The sequence below is a fragment of the Trifolium pratense genome, linkage group LG6 (genome assembly GCF_020283565.1).
Source record: "Trifolium pratense cultivar HEN17-A07 linkage group LG6, ARS_RC_1.1, whole genome shotgun sequence".
Taxonomy (NCBI): Eukaryota; Viridiplantae; Streptophyta; class Magnoliopsida; order Fabales; family Fabaceae; genus Trifolium; species Trifolium pratense.
Window position 1 is genome coordinate 45,027,976 of NC_060064.1, and position 24,152 is coordinate 45,052,127.

At 33.0% G+C, this 24,152-nt stretch overlaps 2 protein-coding genes across 2 annotated transcripts; both read left to right on the forward strand.

The window, feature by feature from the left end:
• The first annotated feature begins 6,051 nt into the window (after positions 1–6,051).
• On the forward strand, positions 6,052–10,166 carry LOC123889323 (G-type lectin S-receptor-like serine/threonine-protein kinase At1g11330). The gene is made up of 7 exons (XM_045938609.1): positions 6,052–7,424; positions 7,516–7,623; positions 7,927–8,126; positions 8,207–8,417; positions 8,536–8,773; positions 8,854–9,004; positions 9,305–10,166. The coding sequence occupies exons 1-7, from the start codon at positions 6,107–6,109 to the stop codon at positions 9,611–9,613; spliced, it is 2,535 nt and encodes an 844-aa protein (XP_045794565.1). The 5' UTR covers positions 6,052–6,106; the 3' UTR covers positions 9,614–10,166.
• A 1,773-nt stretch (positions 10,167–11,939) lies between these two features.
• LOC123889325 (5'-3' exoribonuclease 3-like) lies at positions 11,940–18,026 on the forward strand. The gene is made up of 22 exons (XM_045938611.1): positions 11,940–12,246; positions 12,340–12,711; positions 12,811–12,930; positions 13,038–13,100; positions 13,215–13,346; positions 13,438–13,602; positions 13,866–13,943; positions 14,049–14,135; positions 14,493–14,624; positions 14,703–14,798; positions 15,237–15,332; positions 15,412–15,482; positions 15,641–15,769; positions 15,857–15,933; positions 16,026–16,066; positions 16,154–16,228; positions 16,369–16,526; positions 16,708–16,812; positions 16,899–16,974; positions 17,131–17,210; positions 17,370–17,420; positions 17,585–18,026. Exons 1-22 carry the CDS (start codon positions 12,046–12,048, stop codon positions 17,958–17,960), a joined length of 2,781 nt encoding a protein of 926 aa, XP_045794567.1. The 5' UTR covers positions 11,940–12,045; the 3' UTR covers positions 17,961–18,026.
• The last annotated feature ends 6,126 nt before the right edge of the window (positions 18,027–24,152 follow it).

The window sequence follows — 24,152 nt, forward strand, 5'->3', positions numbered from 1 at the left end:
TTTATATTCAAAGTAAATTATGGTGACAATTGTTTTTACTAATATCCATTGCTTTTACCATTGTCTATGTTGTTTGCCTAGTAATTGCATGTAAAGCTGGTATCTTGTAGATTCTATGACCGCCATATTATGTAGTTCTTCTAGATTCTTGCTTGTTGAAGAAATCTTGGTGAGTAGAGGAGAATCATGGACACAATGAGAGTGTTAAGCCTTTGCTAACCGAGTGGTTTGGTTCAAGTGGTTTTTTTTTTTTTTTTTTTAAACTTGGTATCCGGCTGTAGGACCGACTAATCCAAGGGGACCAATTCTACTGCCCACTTGCGGAGCCCCATTTAAAGCCAGAGTTTTTTTTGCTCTGTATGGACTTAGCCCACCGAAATTGGCACCAGGGGGAATCGAACCTGAGACCTTGACCTAGGACCCAAGCCAACACCACTGGACCAACCTCAACTAGGTTTTTGGTTCAAGTGGCTAACGAGTTTCAATTAAGGTTGATTCATTCAGGAGAACCTAAGTTCGAGTTATGATTGGAATAATCATCAGTCAAACTTTACTTCTATCCCGATTAAACTCTAAATTATCAAAGAACTGTTTTACCAGGAAACTAGGAGGGTGAAGATAAAAAAGAAAATGTCTTTGCGTATGCGTTATATGTCCTTGGTGGCCACATGAATCAGACAATCAAACATAAACAATGTCACATATGTTGTTAATATTCCGATGTTCAAATAAGACAGCTAAATTTTTTATGTCAAAAGGCACCATCACACTAATATCTGCTCCCTCCGTTCGTTCGTTTTTAAGTGTTTTATTAGAATACAAATTAAGGAAGTGTATTTTTATACATTATCTTCCTATTATACCCTAATTTTAACCCACCAACAAATTCTTATTTTTTTGCTGACATTTTCTCTTTCCAAATAAATTTAATATATTATGTACAAAAAAAATTAATATGTTATGTACAATTTTTTTTTTTAAAAAAATAAATTTAGTTTTCCAAATATGTAGCATTAATTAGTTTGATTGAAAAAGATAAGAATAATTGACAAAGAGTGTAATCGACAAATCATACCCCTTAAAACACCAAATGAGCAGTTGAATAGGAAAGCTATATTCGACATTTTTGAACACTTAAAAAGGAAGAGGGAGTAGTATTTGTAACCAAAACAACACTCTAATTTATATGTTAATAAGATGTCTATAAACAAAATATTTAAGCTTTTGGTCCTGTAAATGTGGTTTATTTTGATTTTAGTTCCTGTAACTTTTTATTTATTTATATCATTACAAGATTACAAAAATTTTAAAAAATCCTTGACCTATATTTTCTGATGATTTGGCCAATTTATGCTTATGTGGTAGATTTATTATTTTTTTTTTGGGTAAGGGTGTGGCAAATTCGTTGAGTGTGTATAGAGTTAGCCGACATGACTTTTATTAACTTAAATATTAATTTATTGAATTAAAATATTATTTTCAAATTATATTAAAAACAAAATAAATTCTTGACAAAAAAATAAAAAAAGAACAAAATAAATTTAAAAAACAGAATTTTACTTAACAAAAATCTAATCCCATCATTTCTAGTATTACTTAACCGAATATTATAAATAGATAGCCTCTGATTAGATATTTATTTTAAATTTTAATTTGGTCTCTTACGTTTAAAATGTTTTAAATTGGTTCTTTTATAGTCAACTTTTTATTTAAATCATCGACGTGTCTAATGAATTTGCGTACGCGGACTACATAGATAAGTATTAGAATTTGAGAGGCCTATACTCAACCACAAAAGCTAGCTTGAGAGTTGAGGTTTGCACTACACTTATAAAGGCTATCTTTACCATATCTCTAGTCAATGTGAGACTTCTAACACACCCCCTCACGTCCAGAACTGAACAAGCTGGAACGTGAGATCAACAACAACGGGTGGCCCAAATATGGGAGGTCTCCACAACAAACAACAAAATGGATCTAGGATATGCTTTGATACCATATTAGAATTTTAGAGGCCTATACTCAACCACAAAAGCTAGCTTAAGAGTTGAGGTTTGCACTACACTTATAAAGGCTATCTTTGTCATATCTCTAGTCAATGTGGGACTTCTAACAATAAGTACTATGTGAAAATTTTAGAATAAATTAACTCAAAATTTAACCAAAAGTTAAAACAAATTAACTTAAAATTTAATGAAAAAGACCAACTTATGTTGAGATGAATAACATAAAAGACAAACTTAAAACTTTTTAAACACAAGGGACAAAATTAAAACCTAAAATAAACATAAGGGACTAAACATGTAATTAAGCCTAAAATAAATCATCGAATAAGTAATAAATAATATGTCAGAAAATAAACGATGTTTATGTAAAATTTATAGATTATATTAAAATTTGTTACACATTAGCCATTAATCTTGTCCCACATGCAGGACCTTCTCATTCTTTGTTTATTTTTCTAAGTACTGATTGGTTTATTGCTGAAGCCAAAGCGACGTACATTCAACGCTTCCTTCCACATCCATAGCTGGTCTTAAAAACCTTCGATCAGTGTATCTCACTGTCATATTCTCTTTTTGGCAGGCTCAATAGCTCGAAAAAACATTTTGGCCTATATTTTTTGTTGCAGTTTAATCCCATCAGTCACAAATAAAATATAATTGAAAGTTACTCTTACGGCCTCATGTTTCTTTTTCCCTCTTGAATTTTCTTTTTTACCGTTCAATAAAAACTTTGGGACGTTTTCCGAATTTTTTTCGCCTTGAAAAAAACTTCAAATTTTTTCTGAATTTGAAATAGAAAAACATTAAAAAAAAAAAAAACGCGTTCCGAAGTTTTTTCAAAAACAAAATTGGATTTTCGGGGAAAAAAATAGTCATTGGGGGACGGAATAGAAGGTTTCAATATAATTTGACCTTGATTGTTCTAGTGTTGTTTGCCGTTGGTTATCCCATGTACAATTTGTCCTTAACTATCCCAAACATAGGAATGTAGTTTATCAGTTGTTATTATTATGCACACCAACCTCAATTTGACCGATTGAGTTTTCATGTTTAATAGTTGATGCAGTATACAATATTTTTTTTTTTTTTTTACAATATAAAATATAGTTTTAAAATAATGAAACTATGATAAGATTACAAGGACAAAATGTGAATCAATTTTCGAATATCTCTTCTTTCATTATGAACCAAACATATATGTAGTCAAAATCTCTTCACTTCCCTCTCCTCTCTATTTTGAACCAAACACATAATAACTAAGACAAGTGATTTCCTCAGTACAAGGTGTGCCAATAGAGACCACAAATGATTATAATATTATTATTATTATTATTATTATTATATATTTTGAAACATTTAATTTATTTTCTTAATTTTAGGAATAAAAAAAACACAAAAATAATACTCGTAATAACATTTATATATTAATATACATTAAAAAATAATTATAAAAGAATGAAAACCAAAATAAAAGAATAAAAGTAAGAATTTTTTAACTAAATTAATAGCATTAAAATACCAAGTAGACATTAAGTGACCAGCACTCATCAACGGCCTCCGAATAAAAGTAAGAATTTTGAAACATATATACAATAGAGAAGGTGAGACTATACCTTAGAAAAGAAAACAAAAAGAAACAAATCAAAATAAATAAACAAAGAAAAAACTCAAACTCTAGTCCATCCTAACAAACGAATATGTACCTATTTCTAGCTAACTTTTATATAAATAAATTCATTATGGCATGATATGTATGATTCTGAGATTCACATTTAATTGTCGACAAATAATTAGAAAGAATGGATTCAAAATACATGCGTGTATTTGGTTTGTGGTGTTCTCATGATGATTGATATGCAATTGATTGGTGGTGTTTTTGGTGATTGATATGCATGACACCGTCCAAGAGTCATAATTTATTTTTTTTGACAGTTCGTCCAAGAGTCATAGTTAATACACGAGAATGAGGAAAATCAATTGTCAATATCTATTATTTAAAATTTCAATTTTTAATTTAAATTTAATGATATATTATATGTGTTTTCCTCATTTTTTTAATTAAAATTTGTAACACTTAATTTTCTAAATCAAAAGTAAATAAAATTCTCAATTATAGTTTAAGTTCAAAATTAATTATCAGTCAAGAATATTCAAATTTGATTTATTTTTTTTTTTTTTGGTAGATCCAAATCTGAATTCTAACATTTGTCCCATAACATTTGACACCCTAATCATGGTCTCCCATTACATTTGTTTTCACCAACCTACCGAAACCCATTTCAACTCCATACCATCACATAATGTGAAAATCAACGTTCTCTTAAAGCTGCCCCATGAATAACATATATTTGAATCCATAACTTAGGATCAGTTAATTCAAAGGGATCAATCCATCGTCTACTTGTGGGGCTCCATTTAAACCTAGAGTTTGTTTGGTTTGTATGGACTATTTCCATCGAAATTGACACTAGAAGGAATTAAACCCGATACTTTGAGAGAAGCATACTCTAAGGACTCAAACCAATAGCTAAGTGGGTTAACGTGTATTTGTTAGTATTGACCAATTAATTTCATACTCCTCGTCGACATAGAGCTAACATACATAAGATATTCTAGTGATTGAGGTTCACATTGTTAGTTAGAATCCAAAGTCATCATTCACCATGTTCCTCCATTAAATTATAACCATGTGTCAACGGAAGTTTCAATGGAAACTTCAATCTGTATAATTATTGAGTCTTAATTATTACAATTATAATTAGTATTCCTCGGTCTCCCCGTCTCAAAATGAATGAACCAGTTTGAATATATGCATTATTCACACATATTGCGTTGATCATATTTTTCTAATAATAAATAAAAATAAATATTAACATATAATATGTTGTTAGGTTCGTCTTGATGAGTATTTTCAAAATATCAATTTTTTATAATTTTTACTATTATACAATTAAAAATATTAGTCGTCAAAGTTATGCATTAACATGCGTATCTTGATTAACTGACTCACTCATTTTGAGACGGAGGGAGTATAAGATAATTGACCATAGTTGCTTTACTTGTTGCTCAATTTCCAAGCCAAAATTCCCTCACACACTTCTCCATGGAATGAGTGGGTCCTATTTTAACAAGTACTTATTTTCATATTTTTGGTGGCATTAATAGTATATCGAATTTAAGCCTTGTGAATGAAGAAAATGTGATTGAAATAGATATCATGTTAAGCGAATTTAAACAATATATAAATGATATGAATTATGCATCTAACATCTTAAGTGAAGATGTATTCGAACATATTTATGTAATTGTTTTTAGTTCAATGTAATGATCCTCCCGACCCGACTCCTCATGTTACACAACAATTTTTAACACACGTTTTTTTGAATACTAATACTTTTTCGTCAAGTAGTTTTGTAGTTCAAATTATACCCTTAAAATGAATAAAATCTCGAATTCTAAGGATTTATCAATAAAACTATGTACAAGTGATCTCTCAACTCGTGTATATATCACCACTTTAAATACTCCCTCGGGACACAAATATAAGAAAAAACAACCGTTTACGCGGTGTTTAAAAAATTTAGTTAAGTGTAGTTAATTTTCTTGATTTAATGTAAAACATAAGTTAAGTTTACTATAGTACCTTTTAAAAAGTGATTTATGCCTTGAAAATCACATAAACTTTTGAAAAGTGAAATGATTAAATAAAGATATATTAGAAATAGTAGTACTCCCTCCGTCCCAAAATATAAGCAAAAGTGGGTCAAAGAAATTTGATGTATTTGGTTAAAGATTTGAACCAAATACATCCACTTTTGTTGACCAATTTTTGTTTATATTTGTGTCCAAAATTTGAAGTGTTTTTTTTGTGGTCGGAGGGAGTATAAATCTCACATAATAAGATCTAGATATTCACATAAATTTCATCTAATTAAAATGATATCTTTAACCAACTAATAGTGTGAACATATACATTATTTTTTCTGATATGCTTTAAGGAAGAGATAAGATTTAGAGTTTTCGATTCATAAGTCATAGACGAGAATATTGAATGTCCAAAGCAAGAAGAAAAAAATGAACTTGTATAAAGTCAAAAAATAATGCACACATCTTTTATTTCTTATGGTACCAAACTACCAAATTTATTCATTTCTAAAATGGGTTTATGCAAGTACAATAATTTGATCTTAGTTCTCAATTTCATCACATTATTACTATGTTGTTCTTCATCACAAATCATCAAAGACTCCGAAACTCTAACATCAAACAGTGGAAATTTCACCTTAGGATTCTTCACACCTCAAAATTCCACAAACCGTTATGTAGGAATTTGGAGCAAAACTCAAGTCTTTGTTATATGGGTTGCTAATAGAGATCAACCATTGATCAATGATTCTTTAGGAGTTCTTACAATATCAAATGATGGCAATCTTGTTGTATTGAATGGACAAAAAGATGTTATTTGGTCATCAAATGTTTCCAATGTTTCATCGAAAACCAATTCTAGTTTCACACTTTCGGATTATGGAAGTCTTGTTTTGATGGATTCAACAACAGGAAATACTATATGGGAGAGTTTTGATCATCCTTCAAATGCATTGTTACCAAGCATGAAGTTTACAAGTAACATGAACCTCACATCATGGAGAACCCCTTTTGATCCGTTGATCGGAAGCTTTTCTTTCAGCATTGAACGGTTGAAGATTCCGGAAGTTTTTGTTTGGAATAAAACTCGGCCATATTGGCGAAGTGGCCCGTGGAACGGTCAAATCTTTATTGGGATACAAGACATGGGAACACGGTATCTTAACGGTTTTCATTTTGAGAAAGATAGTACGAGAGGAACGGTTGATTTGTCTTTCAGAGTAGATGACTTTGGACTAGTGATCTACGCCTTGAATTCGCAAGGTCAACTTCATGAAAATTCTTGGAGTATTGAAAAGGAGGAATGGATTGTTACATGGACTAATCATAGATCGGATTGCGATGTTTATGGTTTTTGTGGTCCATTTGGAATTTGTAATTCAAAAGGGTCACCAATTTGTAGCTGTTTAGAAGGGTTTGAACCAAGAAACAAACAAGAGTGGAATCAAAAAAATTGGACTAGTGGATGTGTAAGGAAGACAGTTTTGCAATGTGAGATTGCGAAAAATCAAAACGAGAGTAAAAATGGTAATGAAGCAGATGGTTTCTTGAAATTGAACACGGTAAAAGTACCGGATTTTGCAGAATTGTCTTTTGATGAACAAGATGAATGCAAAAACCAGTGTTTGATGAATTGCTCTTGCATTGCATATTCATATGATGCTGATATTGGTTGTATGTCTTGGAATGGAAAACTAATTGATATACAACAATTCCAAACTGGAGGATCCGATCTAAACGTTCGTGTACCCTATGCTGAACTTGGCATATCAGGTAATATTAGTTGTTAATGTTAGTATTTTTTCCTTTACTGAGTACTATTGACCAAAAATTCATATCTGGTTCTTGACCATTTCAATTACAGATAAAGGGCATAAAGGAACAATCGTCATTATAATTTCAGTATTAACAGGAATTATCATAATTGTGATCATTGCTGCATATTTCATTTGTATGAGGGCTTCAAACCCTGGTAAGTATCATGTTGATAATTTTTTTTGGCATACAAGCTTACATTTTATTGGTACAGAATATGGAATACAGACACGCTTTAGATTAGGCGTGTCCCATTGTCGGACGCGCGTCAGTGTCCAACACTTACACGACACTGACTCTTATAATTACATTGAGTTATGTCATTTTCTCAAATTATTACCAGTCTTGATGTGTCAGTCTCGGTGTCGTGTCAGATGTCTGTGTATGTGTCCATGCTTCATTGGTTAACACATGTTTGATTTTTGAATAAAAACTAAACTGTTATACTTTAATAATTCAGTGAGAAAAAAGCAGAACAGAATTTTTCAATTCAACAAAATTGTAAAACCTGAAGGATACACTAACAATGCAATTGGAGAATTGTCACAAGAGAAGCTACAAGAGTTATTACTATATAATTTTGAAAAGCTTGCAACTGCTACAAACAACTTTGATTTATCCAACAAACTTGGACAGGGAGGTTTTGGTCCTGTATACAAGGTACATTAAATCAAGCTAAGTTTAATAATGTTTGAAGTCATTAGTTGTTAATTATTGTTCCTTATGATATTGTATTCCAGGGAATACTGCAAGATGGTAAGGAAATAGCGGTTAAAAGACTTTCTAGATCATCTGGACAAGGGCTAGAAGAATTCATGAACGAAGTAGTAGTGATTTCTAAGCTTCAGCATCGCAATCTTGTAAGACTTTTAGGCTGTTGTATTGAAGGAGACGAAAAGATGTTGATGTATGAGTACATGCCAAATAGAAGTTTGGATGCATATGTTTTTGGTTAGTTCTTTCATCATTTACTTCATTAATCTCTTGTGAGTTTTCTTGAAAGTTTTATATTTAGATGCATCTTCGGATAAGTTCAAGATAATATGTTGTGACAATTTGACTTTTATAGATCCGTCAAGAAATAAACTCCTGGATTGGGAAAAACGCTTCAACATTATAGAAGGAATAGCTCGTGGATTGCTTTATCTACACAGGGATTCTAGGCTAAAAATCATACACAGAGATTTGAAGGCGAGTAATATCCTTTTGGATGACGAGCTAAATCCAAAAATATCTGACTTTGGTATGGCCAGAATCTTTAAAGTGAGTGAAGATCATGCCAATACACAAAGAGTTGTCGGAACATAGTAAGTTTACCTTCTTGTTTATCTAATGTTATATATCAACATAGTTGGTGAGTTAACTGTTAATGTATATTCCAATGCAGTGGTTATATGGCTCCAGAATATGCAATGCAAGGAGTATTTTCGGATAAATCAGACGTCTTCAGCTTTGGAGTTTTGCTAATTGAGATTGTTTGTGGAAGAAGAAACTCAAGCTTTATTGAAAGTGAAAATGCTTTGACTCTCCTAGGAATTGTAAGTTTTCACAAGTAGAGATATATTAAGAGAATCATTTTGATGCACTGTCAGTGTAAAACTTTAACACTATCAATCAATCACAAACCATCATTTATATGAGTTTTAAGTTAGATATACCGTCAAAAAAAGTTAGATATGATGAAAGTCAATATTTTAATGATCAAGTGGTATGACTAATTGACAATGTATAAAAATTTTACACTGTCATTGCATATGAATTAAATTGATATACTCCTATTAAAAAAATTTAGACTTTTTATTGATAAAACTTTAATTTGATTTTTGTTTTTATTTTAGGCTTGGATTCAATGGAAAGAAGGCAATATTTTAAGTTTAATAGAACCAGAAATATATGATGATTGTCATCAAAAGAATATTTTGAGGTGCATACATATAGGACTTCTATGTGTACAAGAATCAGCTGCAGACAGACCTACTATGGCTGCAGTGGTTTCTATGCTTAACAGTGAAATTATGGACATTCCACCTGCAAGACAACCTGCATTCCTCTTGATGCAGAATATGATGAATACAGTCTCCTCTGAAGAAAGAATTGAATTGTATTCTAATAATGGTTTGAGTATCACAAACATTCATGGAAGATAGTAAATTGTTGAAGCTTTGTGTAAATGGTTCACTGGTTCAAGTCTTCCCAGTAAGAGTCGTGTATTGATACATAAAACAAGTCTCGATCTATGAAGCACCGACACCTCTATGATTAGGCGTGTCGCGGTGTCCGACACTCGTATGACACTTCTACGACACGTGTCGGATAGGTCAGACCGGTGTCCAAAAAAAAGTCAATTTTTCTTTTACTTTGACACTTCTTTGATCGGTGTTCGACACCTGTAAGACACGCATGCGACACGTGTCGGACAAGTGTCCCAAAAAAATTGTTTTTTTTTTTGCTTATACTCTCCTTAGGCACATATCAGACATATCTACAAGAGTTAAAGATATGTCGAAAAGGTAAAGAAAAGATAAAATATGTAGATAATTTACATTTTATTGATCAATATTTTTAGTTTTTCGATAGTAGATGGATAAATAAAATGTAAAATATTATTATATCTTGTTTTCAATCTTTTTTTAAGAAATAACTTGCTTAACTTAGATTTACATGTATATATTTTGATTCTAAATTTATATGTTTTATAAATATATAGAGGTGTCGGTGTCGTATATTTTTTATATTAGCGATGTCGCCATGTCCGTGTCGGTGTCGTGTCGCGGTGTCCGTGCTTCATAGGTCTCGATACATGAAACATTTTGTTTTGAGATAATTGATTTTCAATGACCTTGAACCGGTTCAACTCTTACATGCACTAGTGCACAATTTCTGGGAAACTTATGCGTCGGTTCATACCCTGTATGCACCAGTTCAAAATGCTTGAAAAACAAGTTTTTTTTTTTGTTTCAAAAGCATTTTTGAAAACCTTTTTAAAGTCAATTATTTGCCTTTCCTTAATCAACATATTTGGCCTATTTTTGACATCATTCAAAACAAGCAAGAATGCATGTGCACTTACAATCTTTACCTTGATATGAATGACGTCATTCACCCTTGTTTCCATCTGAGGATAGGGTAAGTAATCCTTCTTCTCTAGTCTACTTTATGTGATATTAGTGGTCGGAGGAAGTAATAAATGTTTTTTTTTTTAATCTAGAAAATGGTGTTAAGAAAAAATGTCATTCAAAAAGTTATCGGGTTAAATTGTAGATTAGGTTGTCTCTTTAAGACGTTTTGCGACACTGTCTAAAATTGTGTGCAAGGCAAAAAAACAATTACATATCACCATCATAAAACAACTTGGATCAAATTGTTTTGATTTACTACTACAATGTAGAAAAACGATTGAGTTACATCTTGTATGGTATGTTGACCACTCGAAAATGGCGTGATGACCATTCGCAATCAAAAGGAACATAATAGAAAATAAAAGGACGAATCGGAGGAGAGAGAATTCTAAAAATTTCAGAATTTTGGTGTGAGGCGGTCTCCTCTATTTATATAGGAGATAAAAAACTTACTCAAACAAAAAATACTGGAGCATTTTGAATCAATCAGTGCACCCACATGTGATTCAAATAAAAATTTCGCACACAGTCAAAGCTAGGAGGGTGACCAACAGAGGCCACGACCCCTCTAAAAAAAATTAAATTTGTTTTTTTTATACTAATAAGTTGTTATATTGTTGGTTTAATTTAATTTTTGATTTCCCTATTTTATTAACCTCACAAAAATGGTCCCTTTTTTAACTCATATTTTTAGAGCTCTACTTTTATATCTACTTCTAATATATTAAAATTGATTATCACCTTAAGCATCTTATTTATCCTTATTAGTTTTAACCACTTTGCAACTTTTGTATCCTTCATTGTAATTTCACTAAAAAAATATAAAAAATATAATTACTTGTACTTCTAATATATTAAAGTCGATTACCACCAAATTTACTTATATATCCTTATATGTTTTAACCATGTTGCAATTTTTGTATACTTCATTTTAATTTCACTAAAAAAAATATATATAGAAACAAATGAATATACTTAAAAATATAAAAAAATATATAAGATAAATACAAATAAAAAAATGATATACTTGTTTTAAAAAAATGATATACTTAAAAATAGAAACAAATCTTTTATCTGAAAATATCTTTTGTGTCAAAAAAATAAAAAACAAATCTTTTATCTGAAAATATCTTTTGTCTCAAAAAAATAAAAGACAAATCTTTTATCTGAAAATATCTTTTATCTAAAATCTAAATCTAATTTCGTGTTAATCGGCCTTAAATGTGATCTTTAAGCCCAAAAACTAAAAGTCGGTGGTTTTATCTATCTATAAATATAGCCGATGATAGAAATCCCTAAAAAATAGAAAACACAAATCTCGCTCCTTTTGTTTGAACTTCCCGCGAAAGAAAGTAAGAAAGAAAGAAAGAAAGAAAGAAAGAAAGAAAGAAAGAAAGGTTGAAGAGGAGGAACACGGCGGTGAAAGAAGAGGAACACGGCGGTGAAAGAAGAAGAAGAAGATGGGTATACCAGCTTTCTATCGATGGATGGCGGAGAAATATCCTACTGTGGTTGTCGACTCCGTTGAGGAGGAATCGGTGGTTGTCGACGGCGTTCATATCCCCGTGGATACATCTAAGAAAAACCCTAACAATGAATACGATAATCTTTACCTCGATATGAATGGCGTAATTCACCCTTGTTTCCATCCTGAGGATATGGTAAGTAATAATCAAATCATTCTTCTTTACTTTCTCACTCAATTTATAATCTCTTTACTCACATTTTCATTTTCATTTTCATTTTGATCGCAGCCCTCACCTACCACTTTCGATGAAGTGTTTCAGTCGATATTTACTTACATCGACAGACTTTTTGTCATCGTGCGCCCCAGGAAGTTACTATTTATGGCTATAGATGGTGTTGCTCCAAGGGCTAAGATGAACCAACAACGCTCTAGGCGCTTTAGGGCTGCTAAAGACGCATCCGATGCCGCTGCTGAAGAGTCGAGGTTAAGGGATGAATTTGAGAGGGAGGGAAGAAAGCTTCCTCCTAAACAAGAGTCACAGACATTTGATTCAAATGTAATCACACCTGGAACTGAATTCATGGCTGTTTTGTCAATTGCACTTCAGTACTATATTCATCTTAGGTTGAACAGTGATCCTGGTTGGAAGAATATCAAGGTAACTAACAACTTCATCAAACTGTATCATCTAAATTGTATTTCTCAGTTTAGCACAACTTTTTTAATACTCTCATTTATATATTGTATGTTCCTCAAGGTTATTCTTTCTGATGCCAATGTTCCCGGCGAAGGGGAGCATAAGATCATGTCCTTCATTCGCCTTCAAAGAAATCTTGAAGGATATGATCCCAACACACGCCATTGCATGTATGGTTTGGTATGTATATCTTCCAATATTTAATTATCGACCTTCACTCGATATCTTCTATGCATCCTTTGTCATCTACTTATTCTTATCTGTCAATTTGGTGTGTCTTATCACAGGATGCTGATTTGATTATGTTGGCTCTGGCTACCCATGAAATCCACTTTTCAATCCTTAGAGAGGTTTGTGCATGCTGAACTTATCTTGATTATAAAAGAATGTATATGAAATATTATTGGCTTCTTTATGTTAGAATTTCCTCGTCATATAACTTGCTAAATAACGGGTTATTGCAGCTTGTATTTACTCCCGGACAAGACAAATGTTTTCTGTGCGGTCAAATGGGTCATATGGCTGCAAACTGTCAAGGAAAGCCAAAAAGGAAGGCAAGGGAAGGAGATGCTCCTGTTGCTAAATTGCCCTTCCAGGTCGGTGTTTGAGATAGATTTTTAAATTTACCCTGAAATAATGTTGGTGCTTCAATATTTAATTCTTACTTCCACATATTTCTTTTTGTAGTTTCTGAACATTTGGACTCTGAGGGAATATCTAGAATATGAAATGAGGATACCTAATCCTCCTTTTAAGATTGACTTTGAACGCATACTTGATGATGTTGTCTTTATATGTTTTTTTGTTGGGAATGATTTCCTACCACATATGCCTACGCTAGAGATTCGCGAGGTACGGCATTCTAGATATCTTGTTCTTTATGTCTTTATCTTTTCTGTTTTGCATCTAATTTTCATTTCATGTTTTGTGGCTGTCGTTATATTTTATAACCATTAATTTGCGGATATTGACCGAAAGTAATTGGTCTTTAAGTATACAGGAGTTGTGGTTGGTTTATGATACATATGGTATTATGGTACCAGCCGCTTATTATCTGGATTGCACATTTTTCTGCTGTTTTAGGTTATGTAACTGACATTTTTCTGCTGTTATAGGGTGCAATTAACTCGCTGATGACAGTATACAAGGAGGAATTTAGTAAATTGGGCGGTTATTTGACAAATGGCAGTAAGGTACTTACTTGATAGTAGCGAGGGTGATGATTGACATATATGTGTTGTTTTCCATCTAAATCAACTTTGTGCATAACATCTTTTTCCCCCCCCTGATTTTTTCAGCCAAACCTAAGCCGGGTGGAACATTTTATTCAGGCTGTTGGATCACATGAAAATAAAATATTCCAAAAAAGAGCTAAACTTCATCAGGTCTGTTGAACTTGAAACACTATCATTATTTATTGTTTATTATTCATTTACTACATCTGTCTGATCTCAAAATAATTAGAGGAACACTATCATTATATACAATTGCTAAGTTGATAAAATTTAGGATTATGGAAGTTTAAAATATTTGGATATTTTTCATGCATTTTTTGGTATAGTAACACTAATCGTGATTCACATTGGATTTGTTATTCATGAAAACAAAGTAGAGAGAGATCATTAGTCTTATGCTCAATGTCTGTGCTGTGCTGTATTTATGTGTCCTGCCTTTGCGCAGGAAAATGGGTGTTTATTGTTTAGTTTTTTCACAATTTCTTCTGTTATTTGATCTCTCTTTAGCGGCAAATGGAAAATATAAAGCGTCGGAAGAGACAAGCAACTGGAGATGATATTGGGAAGCTCCTTGAGAAGCCCCCTAAAGTTTCTAATTTATCTTCAGGAGAAAATGTTGCTGCTGCTATTGTTATAGATGTATGTGCTAACTTTTTATATTCAGCTTGTAATTTCCTTGTAATTTGTCTTGGAGTCTAATATTCTTCTGCCTTTCAGGTTCAAGATAACGAAGACGAATTGAAAACAAAACTTAAGCAGATACTTCTTGACAAATCTGATGTATTCAACTCAAAAGGTGCTCATGAAGACAAGGTAAAGCACAACGCATATAATCGTGTCTGGGATTTTTAATTTTATTAATGGTTGAAGTTTTCTATTTATTGAATAAATAGTCTGTAAATTATCCTGCCTATGGTATTAGATTAAATATTCGTTATTTTAACTCTTAACTAATTTCACCCTGTATAATGATTAAAAGTGGTAGTTTGCAGAGTGGAGAGCCAGTTTTTTTGTTACAATAAGAAAATTAAATGAATTTAGCTATCTTTCTTAATATGTATGCAATTGATTTTTATATTTGAGTCCGGAGGGAGTAATGTAACAACCTTTTAAAGGATTTTTGGATCATGATTGTAGCTTGCATATTTGTGCTTTGTTATTGTAGCTGCTTTTTTTTTTTTCAAATAGACTTCCTTTATCTTGATTAGTTATTTCACTTTGTTGTAGATAATATATTTTTTGTTGTAACAGATTAAGTTAGGAGAACCGGGCTGGAAAGAGAGGTATTATGAGGAAAATTTTTCTGCTAAAACTCCTGAAGAACGTGATGCTATACGGAAAGATGTTGTAAGTTAAAAATTGAAGTTTGATTGGTTTTGAATCATGAGGATATGGGTTTTCTTATTGCAATTTATTTATTGTTTAGGTCTTGAAATACGTTGAAGGTCTATGTTGGGTGATGCATTATTATTATGAAGGTGTTTGTTCTTGGCAATGGTGAGTGAGCACTTTTCTAATTTTCTTCAGAGTGCTATATGAATCTTTAGTTGTGTTGAATTTTCTTTTTTTGATATGACTTTTCTCACCTTTATGAATCTTTAGTTGTTTTATTCTATATCATTTTTCTTATTTTCCTATTCCTCGTTATAAAACAGGTATTATCCTTACCATTATGCCCCTTTTGCGTCTGATCTCAAGGGCCTTGGTGAGCTTAATATTAATTTTGAGTTGGGTACTCCGTTCAAACCATTTGACCAGCTTATTGGAGTTTTTCCTGCTGCAAGGTTTGCCTGCTATCCCTTTTTCCCCTTAAAAGTTGTAACTTGCTAAGCTTGAATTGCGGTAACGTGGAAATTATGACATATCTGCAGCTCTCAAGCTCTGCCTGAGCCGTATAGGAAACTTATGACTGATCCAAACTCTCCAATTATTGATTTTTATCCAATCGGTATGTCTATAATACAAGCATACACTCTTTAGAAAATTCACTTTTTTGCCTGTATTTTGCACCCCTATTTAACATTTGATGTCGTGTGTCAGATTTTGAAGTGGACATGAATGGAAAACGCTATACTTGGCAGGTATGGCTCCTACTGAATTTGCTTTTATCTTGATTTTTTCTTAACAGGACAACAACATAGTTTGTAATATAATCCATTTTTTTGCAGGGTATTGCGAAGTTGCCTTTTATTGACGAAGTGCGACTTCTTGCAGAAGTTCAGAAAATAGAAAACTTGTTAACCGTATAGCTCTCCTTTATTAATTTTTTATTAATGCACATTTGTTCAGTTAATTGTTCTCATTTCATTCCCCACCCTTTCCCACCCCCCTTACTGTATACTGATTTTAATTTCTGTTGGTATTCTGTGTATTATAAAAACAGCCGGAGGAAAAGCGACGAAATACAATAATGTTCAACATGCTGTTTGTGAATTCATGCCATCCTCTCTCTGGGTGCATTAGTAACCTCGACAACAAATGTAGAAACATGTCTAACTGTAAACGTGCTGATGTCAAGGAAAGAATCAATCCCATAGAAAGGTTGGTGCATAATGTTTTGAATTTTTGAACTTATTTTTGGGAGAGGAAGGTTTTGAAACCCTCAATGTTGGATGTTTGTTTTTTCAAACTACGTGTATGCATCATATATTCTTCTATTTATAATGACAAACTTAAGATCTTGCTCGACTACTTTATGATATTATTTATGGAATACATGCAGTGGTGGAATGAATGGTTACATATCCTCCTGCAATGGAGAACCTTGCTCTCGCATCTTCAGGTCACCTGTTGCAGGCATGGAAGACATCATGGATAATCATGTCATGTAAGTTTTTTAATGTCGAGTATGCTCTAAATAAGAACATTAAATCAAGTGATGTAACTTTTCTTATGTGCTACACTGGTGTTCAGATGTGCAATATATGGACTTCCCGATGCGCATGGACATATAACCCGACCGCCACATGGGGTTAAATTTCCAAAAAGGGTATTAAACTTTCTACCTACCTCTTATTTATAGTGTTATAGCTCTCATGTTTCTCTTTTTGGGTTCACTGTTCAACTTAGCATATGCTTTCTAGTCTTTCATCTGCTTATACTGTCAATGTAGTTGGAAAAATAAAATTATGCACCGTTTCTGCAGACTTTGGCAATTGAGGATTTAAAACCTGACTCTGTTATGTGGCATGAAGATTCGGGTAGTAGATATGGAGTAAATCAAAGGTAAGGCTTTGCTTTAATTATATTTGGCTTGAAAGTCTTTTTTTGAACGAATTGGGCTAAAGGACTTGGAAGTTCAATTTATTTACTGTTGAATAGCATGCAATATCTTGCCATCTAACTGACTAACACTGTTACTGTGGCTCTGGTTTTCTATTTTAGGATAAACCCTCGGGGATCTTATTCTTGTAGGAGATATGAAGAAAGTCGAAGGTAAGGTTTTGATTTAATTATATTGGGTCAAAAGTTTTGAAGTTCAATGTGTTAGTTGCTGTTGATTAGCATGGAATAATGATCATCTTATATTATTTTTTGACAATGTAATATCTTGTCATCTAGCTTACCAAATGTGTTACTGTTCTGGTTTTCTATTTTAGGGAAAACCTCACAAGATCTTGTTCTGGTCGGGAGCTTAGAGAGGCATCACACAGACTCATTGTAAATTCTTTGCAGATCAAGACAGATGCAAATAAATACCATCATCCCATGAATGGATCAACAATGTCATATGCTACACCAATGGGTCATAGACAACCATGGCTTCACAATAACTATGAATCACGCCCAGGGTATGCTGCACCTTCATCAGCTACTCCTCCGCAGTTTGTAGGTTACACTGTTGTCCCTACTGCGCAATATGGTTATAACCCTAGGTCACATTCTTATGGAAGAATTAGCCATCATTTTAATGGGGGGAAATGCAATAATTCTAAGTTCATAACCCAGGTGGCTACAGGGAATGCTAAGAGATGACATGGAATAATTATTTCCAACTATTATACTATTGTATAAAAATTTAGGAAATAGATTTAAGGTTACAGGAGCAAGAATAGAAAACTATTGTAATGTAATATATTCTTGTGCTCTTTTATTTGTAATGTTATATATTTGTGATCTTTTATGTATGTAAACTGTTTGATCAATAGTTTTTTCCTATTAAATGTAATGTAATCATTATTTTGTTTGGATTATTTTATGCATTTGTTCCATGTTTAGGTTAAGTTTACTCATTTGGTCTCCAAAAAGAGGAGAATGGATCCTCTAGCATTCCATGGAACTTAAAAAATATATCTTAATTTGATGTAGTGAGTATAGTTTCTAATAGCTTGTGGATATTGTGGGTTTTCAATGGAAAATCAGTAAAACTTTGCTTTACATGGAGCTTAAAAAGTCTAGAAGATGAACATTTACAACATATGGTTAATTCTTCTGTTACAAACACCAATAATTAAGGTTTAAAAGAAAAGAAATAATATTGTCAAAAAAAGAAAAGAAATAATAATAAAGAAAACAAAAGGTTGGCTCCCCTTTGCACCTATCTTTTCAAGTGATTTGCACTAATAAATGTACTTGATCTTCAAAGCATTTTCATATTGAATGTAATCGTTATCTAATTATGCAGTACCCATTTCACTTTTGAAAACAGGAAAATTATATGCATTGAACTTATATCAGCCAATTTCCACACCTTCCTCCATTGAATCGGCCTCTTCATTTAACGCGACACCTCTGCCATACTTTCCTACCAGAACTTGTGCCCATAAACTTTCTTTTCCTTGTAACAAAGACCAACCTACTTCATTATACAAGCACCATTCATAATGTGGAGCTTTCTTAATCCTATCCCATCAAGCCTCTTAGGAAGAGTAAGAGTGTCCCAACCAATTAAATGAACTTTCCTCCCTTCACTATTGTTTCCCCAGATGAATCCTCTTTGAAGCTTCTCAATTTCATGCAGACATCTCTTTGGAATTGGCGTTGACATCATTGGATTGGATAAATCGGAATAGCTTGAATAACTGACTGCAAGAGTAATTCGACCGACAAGAGATGTTGTTGTGCCTTCCAGCCAGGGAGATGTTGTTTCACCTTATCGACCAGATAATGGAAATCTTTTTTCCTCGGAGTCCTTCCCAAGGCTGAAACTCCAAGATAATTCCCCAAAGATAACTCCAGACATGTTCACCATCATATTGGTGTCACTAGCGTCAACGTTGCACGAAAGGAATATTGATGTTTTACTAAAATTCACCTGTTGGCATGTTGCAAAAAATATTAAGAGCTTTCATAGTCGATTGCATAGTCTTAACAGTAGCTTGACCAAACAGAAGCAGGTCATCAGCAAACATCAAATGCGAAATCACCGGCCCATTCCTACCAGCACGGATAGGCTTCCAATCACCACTATTAATTTCCTCCATAATTAGATGTAAGTTTTTTAATGTCGAGTATGCTCTAATAAGAACATTAAATCAAGTGATGTAACTTTTCTTATGTGCTGCACTGGTGTTCAGATGTGCAATATATGGACTTCCCGATGCGCATGAACATATAACCCGACCGCCACATGGAATTAAATTTCCATGTGCTTTCCATACTCCCATACTAAAAATAGCATTATAAATTTCCTCATTTTGGGAAGGCTCAAGCAACATAGCCAAATCTTCTTGATCTAGCCTTGGATATGTATATTTGGTTTGTAAATTGAACATTTTGACTAGCTCCTCCCTCAATAATAACTCTTTCTCCAATCAATTGATTTTGATTGTACTGCTTTTTTTCAACTATTATAGCTCCACTTTTAGCAACTTTTTGAGCACCTTCAATTCTCCCATTATTCCTTCCTGTATCATGTCTCGGTGGATCCACATACAACACAGCATCTGAAACCATTTTATTAGCTCTGCATTCATTGGATGTATCATCATGAACACCTTCCAACACTTGGAATAGCGACCCCCCTGCGTTCACTCACTCTTGCTCCTTGCTTCTCAAATCCTGCAGCACCACCACCATTGTGACCTCCATCCTTTGTCTTCCTTGGCATTCTCGGCTTCTGAACCACCACCCACCCATGGACTCTCCTTACCTCCATCCTTGGTTACACCGACAGTGATTGGGCAGGATCACTAGATGACATGAAAAGTACATCAGGTTATGCCTTCTCACTAGGATCTGTATTTTTCTCATGGGCATCTAAGAAGCAAGCTACAGTTGCACAATCCACAGCAGAGGCTGAGTACGTGGCAGCGGCTGAAGCGACAAGTCAATCTATATGGCTTAGAAGAATACTAGGAGACATGGGTGAACAAGTAGATGAGCCTACTATAATATCTACTGCGATAACAAGTCTGCTATAGCAATGGCTAAGAATCCGGTTCATCATCATTGAACCAAGCATATAGCAATCAAATATCACTTTATCAGAGAAGCAGAGGCGACTAAACAAATCCAGCTCGAGTATTGCACAACAAAAGAACAAATTGCAGACATATTCACGAAGGAACTACCAAGAGCAAGATTTGAGCTGCTAAGAACTATGCTTGGAGTTACTGAAATTTACATCAAGGAGGAGGAGTGTTGAAGAGTGATGAAAATTTCTAGAAGCTACTTGATATTGTAAAGCTAGAAATGTCTAGAGTATTGTAATATCTAGTAATTTACAGAATTGTCTAGAATCATCTAAATTATTAAAATAAACACACCACTATGGTAAGGGCGGTGATGTAGGCCTATAAATAGGCACTCCAACCATGTAATTGAGCATCCAAGAAATCAATCACATTTTCTCTTACAAGCTTTTAGTCCCTATTCCAATATTTCCTTCATCACACAATTATTCTAGCTTTCCTTTAAACAAGCTTCTAATACTATCTCATAGCAACCTTTCAACTACTAACAAATATGGAGAGTTTCAGCTGCTATCACAATATCTACAATTTTGAAGATCAACATCTGATCAAGGCAACATGACAAGTGATTGATATCATCATTGAGTAGGAAAGGCTCAACTCACGTCATGAAATCAAAGAAGTTCCAGCTCTTGCACCAACTTTTGAACAATTCTCATGTTATGTCTATTGGGTTATCATCGCCATCGTTGCAATTGTTACTCTAGTTAAATGCCTCACTCCTACTCATGAGCTTTATTGTTATTATTATTGTTGAAACCTTGTACATAATTAATTTAGCTACATTAATACAATTAAGTGAATTAACAATCACTAATACTCGAAGGCCATCTTCCGCTCGCATGAAAACCATGTAAGTATAATATTTCTTCAACATAGCTCTTTTCGTAAGAATTGAAGAAACAAGCAATGTCAAGAAAACATTGTAAGTCGCGCATGAATGATTTTTTCATATTTATTTTAATGCAGACATGGGTTCAAATTTTTCAAGTGTGCACCAAATGAATACTAAATTTGACATCGAGGACTTTTTGGAGATAATTTGGAATTGTGGAAATTCAACGGAATTGTGTAGAAGCATTAAGTCAGGTATACAAGGTATTGAGGGGTGATCGCAAAGTTGTTGATGCGGCGATATTATGGTTTCCTAAGATCAGCCTGAAGAAGTGGTGGCAAGAATACTCAACCTCAGTCTAGAGAGACGGTGATAATAATACTCAAGGTCAGTTTTGAGATGTAATGGTAAGAATTAATACTCAAGCTTAGTCTGGAGAGACGGTGATAATAATAATACTCAAGGTCGGTCTGGAGAACGAAGGTAATACTCAAGCTTATTCTAGAGAGGGGGTGATAATACTCCAACTCAATTTGGAGAGACGGTGATAATAAAACTCAAGGTCAGTCTAGAGAGGTGTTGGTAACAAAACTCAAGCTTAGCCAGGAGAGACAGTGATAATAATACTCAAAGCTAAGTCTGGAGAGATTGTGGTAATAATACTCAAGGTTAACTCGAAGAAGCGGTAGTAATAAAATTCAATGTCAGCTTGAAGAAACAGTTGTATGAATAAATCATCAGTATGGAGAAACATGCACTGCTAAGAATACTCATGTTATGCTTGAAGCAACAACTCTATGCATTTTGAATGGAGTACAAATCCATAGTGGCGGTTAAATGCGGAGGTGCTAGTGGTGACAAATTGGAAATTGGAGGAGAGATGTTTTGTGGACTACAGATGATCCTTTCACTTAGGGGTGTACATGGTTTGGGCAAATCCGGTCGATCCGGTCAAACCACCCAATCCAACCCAAAAAAGTGGGTTGGGTCGGGCAATTGGGTGAATATGGATTTCAAAAATGAAAAACTCATTAAAAAAATCGGGTTTCGGGTAAAACCGGACCCAACCCAAAAAATCCACTAACCCACTAGTGCTATGTTTCTTGAAATTTTTTTATGAAAATACTAAAGATTTTTTCATTTGATTATTAAATATTTTTATATTGAAAATGAGTTATACTATTTTTTACGAAAATAAAAAAGATTGAATAATTTTTATAAACAAATATGATAACTTTTCGCATTATTTTTTTTAAATTTTAAAAAATTGAATAATTTTCATAAACAAATATAGTGATTCATGGTTTAGTCATTTGATATTAAAAAAAACAAAAAAATCATTTGGATAACACGCTATCCAGCCCGTAAATTAGTAGATTTACACAAAAAAATGGGTGATTATTTTTTATAGTGAAAAAAAGTTACCCTATTTTTCAACAAGATACATTGATTGAGTTATTTTTTATGAGAAAATATGATGATTCAATATTTAGATATTTAATAAAAAAAATAGAAAAATAATTTGGGTAACCACAACCCAACCCAATCCAACCCGGAAATTAGTGGATTTACCCAACCCGGCCCAATGTTATAACGGGTGGTTATTTTACTAAACCCATCCCGGAGTACCATATGTGGTTTGAGTTTTGGTTTTGGCCAAACCCAACACAATCCGGCTCACGTACCCGGTGGGTACCCGCAAAAAATACCTATAATGGGTAAGATAAAAACTCGCATTTTGGGTACGGGCACGGGTATGAGTAATTACCCGCAAAAATCAACGGGTATGGGTGCGGGTACAGGTAACTTAGTACCCACCCCGCCCCATACCCGCATAATATATATTTATTTATTTTATATATATTATTATATAATTACATATGTATATCAATTTTAAAAAATACAATACTATTAAACTATTACAAATTTTTAATAAAAAAGTTTATTTATAACATAATACAAACACAATGTGAATATGTCAAGAAATAAATGAACTTTAACATGATGTTAGTAAAAATTTTGTTTATAATTTTGACGAGTCAACATTAAAAAAAATTTAAAAAATTAATTATATTAAAACGATATGATATTTTATAATTGAACAATTTACTTTTAGTAAAATTGTGGGTAACGGGTACGGGTATGGGTACCTAGGTACCCAGGTACCCATAGGGTATGGGGACGAATACAAAAGTTGTTACCCATGCGGGTATGGGGATGGGTACGAGTATTTTTTTCAAATTGCGGGTATGGGGATGGGTACTATAGTACCCTACCCATACCCTACCAATTGCCATCCCTAGTTATATAAAGTGTTGAAACGAGAATATTGCTATTACTTCTAATTAAGAAATATTTAAAAGATAAAGGGTCACGGGATACTATCTCAGTCCCAAAATATAAGGTCTCATTGACAAAAATACACGAATTAAGAAAAATAGTTCTGCATTAAATTTGTCTATAATGTTTATTCGCTTTTTAAAATTACCCTCAATTATTAAGATAGAGAAATTGCGATATTTTATTTCTCTTCTTTTAATTAAGAATATTTTTGTGAAACTTTTATTAACGCACCTTTGTAAAAATGTCTTATAAAATAGTACAATAAAATTTTAGACCATCTCCAATGGTATAGTACCTATTAGGTACTCATGGTACTTATTAGGTACTACCATTGGAGCACAACACATTTTAGTACCTAATAGGTACCACTTCTAATATAAGAACTCTCTCTCTCTTCTTTTTATGGGACCCACTTTATTTAATATATTCAAAAAATAAAAAAATCACAATTTTTAAATTGGCATAAAAATTTAATGTCAACCATATATAGACTTGGTAGTCATTGTTTGTTTCTTTTTACCGTTAATAAATACTCCTATCATATAAATCAAAACCAAATTGAAGGATTCTACTCCT